The sequence below is a fragment of the Hydra vulgaris genome, chromosome 05, assembly GCF_038396675.1.
Source record: "Hydra vulgaris chromosome 05, alternate assembly HydraT2T_AEP".
NCBI classification, from domain to species: domain Eukaryota; kingdom Metazoa; phylum Cnidaria; class Hydrozoa; order Anthoathecata; family Hydridae; genus Hydra; species Hydra vulgaris.
Window position 1 is genome coordinate 11,655,694 of NC_088924.1, and position 7,855 is coordinate 11,663,548.

At 27.8% G+C, this 7,855-nt stretch overlaps 1 protein-coding gene across 1 annotated transcript; it reads left to right on the forward strand.

Annotated features, from left to right (window-relative positions):
* Positions 1-3,499: 3,499 nt before the first annotated feature.
* LOC136080557 (pre-mRNA-splicing regulator WTAP-like) lies at positions 3,500-7,322 on the forward strand. Its single transcript, XM_065797371.1, has 6 exons — positions 3,500-3,688; positions 3,839-3,885; positions 4,518-4,636; positions 4,825-5,003; positions 6,127-6,281; positions 6,390-7,322. The coding sequence occupies exons 1-6, from the start codon at positions 3,561-3,563 to the stop codon at positions 7,055-7,057; spliced, it is 1,296 nt and encodes a 431-aa protein (XP_065653443.1). The 5' UTR covers positions 3,500-3,560; the 3' UTR covers positions 7,058-7,322.
* Positions 7,323-7,855: the final 533 nt, after the last annotated feature.

Sequence of the window (7,855 nt, forward strand, 5' to 3'; positions counted from 1 at the left end):
AGTAGAGGTAAAACTGTAAAACTTGATATATGTTTTAGTATGTTTTAACGTTACGTAATTTGAAGTTTACATAAGTTAGATATTTGCATACACTTTTTCTTATAAGAAAAAGTGCTGTGACTCTTTCTCGCCACTACCTCGGTTGCAATGACTGCAAAAGGTTCCGTGTCAAATACGCTCGAATGGGCACTAACATTATTAAGTTTGGCAATAATATATAGAAAGAGTTTTAGCAGCTGTTTTAATAACTATCCCAAATAATTTTGTCAGCTATTATAATAATTATGCTAAATAGTTTAAGCAGCTATTGTCAAAATCAAAGCAGCTAAACTATTTTATATGAGTAACTCAATAACTTTTTTAGCAGCTGGCCAGCCGAGAACAGGTCCGCCGTAAGGGAGGGGGAGCGAAAGGGACAATTTGTCCCGGGCGGCAGATATCCAAGGGGCGCCAAATAAAAAGAAGGTACCTAAAAAAAAAGAAGATCCTTCATTTATAATATAGAGAAACTTTGATAATTAAGGGCGCTAATCAGGGTTGCTGTCCCAAGCGACGTGACAGCTCTCGGCAGCCCTGGCCGAGAACCAAGTGGCCGTTAATCCAGTTTTTTCTGTTTATTACTAAAAAATGTTTTCTATGATGAAATCTATGTTTTGAGTGATTGTGGTCACAAAAATTATAAAACTTAGAGCTATATTAAAAGAACCAGAAGGCCGTATCTCCATGTAATTATCAACTGGCCGTATCAGATTAGCCAAGACTTTATGCTGTTAAACAACCGCTAAAACTCTATTTGTTATCAATAAAATGGCGTACCATGACACCACTGATGAAGTCTCTCAAAGGTACGAATATAAATATAGAGTTCTCTAAGTTATTAAACCACAAATAGTTTAGACTATTCTATGCTTATTACTTGGTTTTATATATTTAACATATTATAATTGTTAATATTATTAATATAATAATTAATATTTTAGAAACTTAAAGGAACAAGATGTTGTTTACATTTAGTTACAACATAATTTTCAATTTAACTACTCTGAATTTATCTCTGTTATTCAATTACAACAAATTGATAAAAATGATAATTTCTTTAATCAAACTGCTTCGAACAGAGAGGCCAGGAAAAGTAGCAAAAAACACAGGAGAACTGGAAAAAATCTTACACGCAATTGAAAACGAGACCCTACCTCCTGGAAAAAAGAAATAAGAAAAAAACTTAGACAAAGTGGTCAGCAATACATACCAAATTTTCAAGGCCAAGACCAAGGCAAAAGCCTCAAGGAAAACACTATAAAAAATGCAGCAGCACGCAACTAAAAATTTAATCAATAAAGCACTTACTCTATATTCAAAGATAACAAATCTGGGGTTTAACGACTTTTAAAGAATGCAAGGGGATCTTATTTAACAATTCAAGATCACCCAAAACATTGACAAAGTCCATTTTTACATGCCGTAGACGCAAGATTGGCTTACAACTTTTAGGGTCACAGTCTCTGCTAGGATAAACAACAATTCATTGCATTGATAGAGAGCATCGAATTTTAAATTACTAGAACACTCTCCTGCAAAAAAATGTTGATACGCAAGTGTAATCTGTTTTAAAAACTTTGTATTCTAACTACAGCTACTTCGTTTACAGTACCTTTATCAATCAATCAGTTCTGGCATTCTGTCAAAAACAAAATGGCCAAGTGTTTACCCTTTTCGTCGATTTTTTTTTGTCATTTTTTGCTTTAATATTGCTGTAAATTTTATTATAATCAATTACTGAATAAATAAATTCAAACTTTATTATACTGTAGTGCTAAAGCTAAAACAACTTTTTGTTTTATTCAACGTCACTATTATAATAATTAAGTAAAAATATTGAGAATCATATTAGGCAACAAAAACTATTAATAGGCTATAAATTAAAATTAAAAACATTTTCAACTTATTCGGTATAAAACGACAATGTTTTTTTAAAGACCTAGCTTTAAAAGACTCAATATTTAAGATATCTATATAAACAAAATCTTATAAAATCATTTTCTCTCTTTTGCCCCTATATCATATGTTACCGATAAAAAAATTTGCCTCACAACCGCAGCTCTTGATAGATATCTGTGTAATGTATATTACTGTTACAAATCTTTAAAACAAATCGCAAATAACATTTAAAAGCTCTACCTTAATTAAAAGACTTTTATTACAGAAAAAGATAAACCGTATAAAATACTGGCAAAAAACACAAATCAAGTATTTCAATAATTGCGGGTTACGTTTTAGCAACAATCACATTTGCATGTGGATAATTGCTTGTAATCTAATTGTAGATTACATCTATTATAAGTCTACAATGCAGATATTCGTATTATTGAGGAAAAAAAATTTATTATTATTATTTTGAATCACCAACTTTGTTATAGGGACGTTTTTATATTAAATTACTTTGGCGTACGATACTTTTTGCGTAAAAAACCTAAAGACCAAATTGTGGATTTATACAAAACACAGTCTATTTGAATTATGGCTATTAAAAATGAAAATATTTCAATTCATAACTATTTCACGTTTTGTAATTTTACTTTTCTATAAAAAAAAAAATAATAATAAAATGCTTTAAACCGTATGTTTTACGGGAAAAAAAATATCCCAAAATGCACTAATTCGTTTTTTCTTCTAATTCAAAGTAATGGTGCTCCGATACGAAGGCGCGTGTTTTTTTTGTCACTGAGATACCAGTTTTAAAATAAAAATAAGATATATGGAATAACTCTTCTTACAAATTGCTCATCGAAGCATTTTAAGTTTTATAAAAGAAGTATATTTTCAATTTTAATAAATAAAAATCCTCCAGAGTAAAAAATGCGGATAATTGAAATTGATTTTGTTGACTGATGGTTAGTAATAGGTTTGTAAAGATGTGAAACCATCAAAGTTTCTAATGAGTGTAAAGTTATGTGTGGGGACACTTAACATATATTACCTTAAAAGCTGTAATTGATAGTAGTATTTATATATTTATAATTATAATGTTAATTAAGTATCAAAATGATACTTCATTATATTATACACTATGCTTGATTTAAAAAAATCAGAGTGAAACTTAGCTTTAGAAGTTAATTCCCGAAATGGTTTTTTGCTATACAAGACAAAATTTTAAACCTTAAAATAGAATTAATGATAAGTTCTCTAAAAAAAGGTCTTTATTTTATTTTTTGTTTAAATTTTTTGTTTAGTCTTGCGTGTTACCAAATTTTGGAAAATATTATTTATGTAAAATGATTCTTTAAATATAATAAAAGGGCTTTTCTTACAGAAAAGCTTGGATGTTTTTTTAAAAAAAAATACTAAGTATAATAAATTTTACATTTGTTGACTGAAATTTAGGAATTTGAAATTAAAACCATTAAAATTTAAATGTAGATTTTGTAGATAGTAAATTTTGCTTTTTTAATTAACTTGTTTTGAATGGAATCTGATGATTCATTTTTAAGTTACTAAAATCAGCAATGTCCTTATTATTGCATGTATATTTTTAGGTGTAATTACATGTTAGGTAAATACTAATGAAAGAATCAGCTATTATGGAGCCTTTTGCTTCACCTCCTCCTCCACCTCCGCTATTAGCTCCTTCTAAAATTATACTTACTCTCGAAGATAAAGAAACAATGTTGAAAGAAGAGTTAATAAAAAAGTAACCTAAAAATTGTGCTAAATTATTTTTTAAATATTTTTTAAATTCTATTTAGAATTAGTAGGTTTGAAATTTTACTCTAAAAATATTATATTATTTTTAAATATTATATATATTATGTTGATCTTATCTGTTATCTATTTTTTTTAGGTGGGATGATTTACAAATATATGTGAAGTACTTAGAGCAGCAATTAGGTAGTTATATATATATGTATATATGTGTGTGTGTATGTGTGTGTGTGTGTGTGTGTGTGTGTGTGTGTGTGTGTGTGTGTGTGTGTGTGTGTGTGTGTGTGTGTGTGTGTGTGTTAGGGCTTTAGAAATTAACATTTCCCAATTATATTTTGTTAAGCAATGTTTCTCAATATATGCTGCAAAATTAAATTTTTTTAATGACGACCTAAATGCTATCATTTGTATCATTGACTAGTGGTAGAACTTTCATTTTAAAATCAAGAGGTTCAAGAAATAAGTTTGTACTACACCTTTCTTCAGCATGTTTCTCTCCAAGGCCTTGTTCAACAAGGTTTGTGTTTTGGAGTTAGGGTTTAGTCAGAGTTTTAAATAAAATTAAAAAATAAATGAGTATTTTTCTTGGTTGTTGAGATTAATTTATTAATATAAAATTATTTCAAAATTTTTAAAAAAATGTTTTTTTTACTAAAATAAGGATATATGTTGGTATAATTAGTTCATTATCTGTTTAGTTTATGCGCACCTGTATACAACCTGTCTACATGCTATATCTTTTATACTTTTTTTTTTCTTTTTTTTTTTTTCTATCTTTTACACCAACTTTTACACCCATCTTTTTTATGTTGTTTTAGAAGATTTATCAAAACCTCTTGACCAGAAATTAAAGCTTCAGCAACAGGAGTCTGCAAGAAAAGAAAATCTTCTTGTTATGCGATTAGCAAGTAAAGAGCAAGAAATGCAGGAGCTAGTTGTAAGTATCAAGATTCTTTCTCTAATAAACGTGATTTATATGAATTCTAATTAAGATATGCATGTATCATTTTAATGAAAAGTTATTTTTTATTTATTTTATTTATTATATTTTAATTATTTAGTTATTTGTTTAAGTAATTGTTATTAGTATTATTTTTATGTAAACATTTTTATTTTTATTTTAAGGCGCAAAATCAAGAGTTAAAACAAGCTCAAACTCCATCTATGAATCAGCTGCAGAGTATGCTCATTGATCCGGCTGTCAATTTACTATTCGAAAAAATGAAAACCGAACTTACGGAAACTAAAGATAGACTTGAGCAAGCTCAAAATGACTTAAATGCGTGGAAGTTCACGCCCGACAGGTAAAATATTAAACAAACACAATCAACAAAACAATTTATTTCATTGGATTTGTGAATCCGCTGTGTAATGGCAATCAAGATTTTCAATGGTTGTTCGTCACAGATTCAAATACTAAGTAATAATTTTACGGAATGCAACTCTTGATAGACAATAAAAACTCATTGTTAAGAAGAGTCCTGGTCTAAAAGAGTTAATCGAGATTTTAAGTAGGAATTTATAAGTTACATTTGTGTAGTTGAATAGCTATATGCTATAACTTTCAAATAAAAAATGATTTAAGTAATAAACAAAGTGCTTGTGTTTGGTGGTCAGTGATGATTCTTTTTACTTTTAAATTTGCGTTTGTTTTTATATTTTAATATTTAGAAATAAACAAATGATATATTCAAACAACAATGACATCACCATAACAATATTTAACTATTTATTTTGTGTCTTTTGTGTACAGAAGTTGTTTTGTATTTGACCAAATGAATTTTTCTTTTATTTATGGGATATAATTACCGCAAGGCTTTAGAAAATGATTTAGAGATGTTTATAAACAATAAAGTTTAATGCTTAATGAAACTATGAAGAGTCAAAAACTTACTAAATATGTACTTGTAGCAATCGATATGAAAGTCCAGCGAATAATCAATCCAACATTATTATACTCAAAGTCATGTTTACAAGATTTACTTTAAACTGATATTTTTTTGTCAGATTTTTATATTTATGGAAAATTGCTGGTTATCAAGCAGATTGTACCTTATCAAAGATATTTTGAATATTTTCAGTTTATTAAAGCAAACTTTTGTGAAAGTATTACGGTCATTGGATAGTTTACTATACAGCTGGAGCAGATTATTGGTTCTATATTAACTTTATAATGTTAACGTAATGCAACATCAATTCTGTCTGTTGTAGGACAGTATTGTATTAATAACTGTGCATCTTTGACTTTTGAACTATAATGTTTAATTGATCAAACAAGGATAGCTGCTTTTTTTAGTGAAGCAAAAGTCAGCATGTTAAAATATTTTATGTTTTGTCTATTAAATTTCCATTAGTTATCAAATTTATTGATTCAAGAAGAGCATTTACTTTTTTTTTAGTTCAAGACTTTTCTCTGCTTTTTCTTAGTGTCACGGGAAAGAAACTAATGGCAAAATGTCGCATGTTAATTCAAGAAAATCAAGAACTTGGGATGCAGTTGTCACAAGGTAGAATTGCACAATTGGAAGCAGAGTTATCATTGCAAAGGAAATATAGTGAAGAACTAAAAGCTAGTCAAGATGGTAAGAGTTTTTCACAACTTTTTTACTTCATTTTCAATCATGATAGCATTAGTACATTGTAATTCTTGTATTTTTGATTTAATTTTTTTTTTTTTTTTCTTTACAAAGAAATGAATGAGTTTGTGATCCAGTTAGATGAGGATATGGAAGGCATGCAAGCAACTATCTGTGCATTGCAGCAACAATTGAAAGATGCAAAAACACTAAATCAAAGATTAGAGCAAGAAAATAAACAATTGCGTAAAGCAACCGAATATACTTTAGCGACACAAAAAAATCAACATTTCGATGGTGCGAACTCTATTGAAGAAAAAAATTTTGGAAGCAGTCACATGAAAAACTATGAAAAATTAGACGTGCTTGAAAGAAATCATTTAAATCATCAAGCTGTTAAATTAGAAGAATCTATTGAAAGGACAGATCCGAATGACAATATCGGTTCGCCAATGAGTATAGACAGAATTAGTGAAGTTAAACTTCTACAAATTGACTCTTCTACAAATGGTTGTACTGAACTTTATAAAGACAATGAAATTTCAGTGCACCTAGATCATTCACCTGATGATTTTGCTCACTCCGTAAATATAAACAATGAATCTTCACCTCGGTTACCCAAAGGAGCTACAAAGACTTCATTTTCTATAACTGATCTTTTAGCTGACAGTACAAATAAAGAATCTTGCAATACAATTTCTGAAGTGACTATGGAAATATCAGGACCAAAGCGAGAAGAAAGAAACGGTGTTCTTAGTGAAGCTGATGGTTCAGTTGTCTAAATATATTTATTTTTTTAAGTTTTCTTTTTTATTGTCTCTAAAATGATAGAACTTGACGTATTTATTATGCAACATAAGATGATTGTTTCAAATCTACAAAATTTATTACTTCAAATAAAAACAATTGATCTTCGTTTTGCTAGATTTTAATTTTTTTTTTTTTAATTTTATCTTTATTATTATTATTATTTTTTTTTGAATAAACCAAGAAAATTTGATCCTTTATTGTACAGCTGTTATTATTAAAAAAGAACAAATTATTTCATTTCATTGTGTGATGCATTTGGATATTAGTAAAATAAAATAAAGTTTAACTTTTATAGTAATAATATTTTGGCTATGGTTAAGTTTACTCAGAAAGTTCTTTTTTTGATTCTTATAGCAAATAAAATCCGAAAGAGGTTTGAATTAAATTTCCTAAATATAATAAAGGTTTAATTTTATATAACTCATATTGTATTGTTGTTAATATTTTACTCTCTTTTTTTTAACAATACTTTTACTCTTTTCCGCTTTAAAAAATAGTTTTTTGTTTACATAAAAATAGTATTGATTTTAACTTTAAAATTTTCCGATTTTAGTCAAGTTTTTTATTAATACTATTTAAGTCAAATGAATATTGTTTGATGTTATTAGTTAAAGATATTATGCTCTATACTAGTTGACTTTATTTTAAAAGTAGTTTTATGACTGGTCCAACGATATATAAAATGTTTATTTTATGAATTTTTTAATAATTGAGTTATAGAAAATGAGCATTAATAAAATGCGAAAATTTTCAACGTGTAAAAGGCGGAA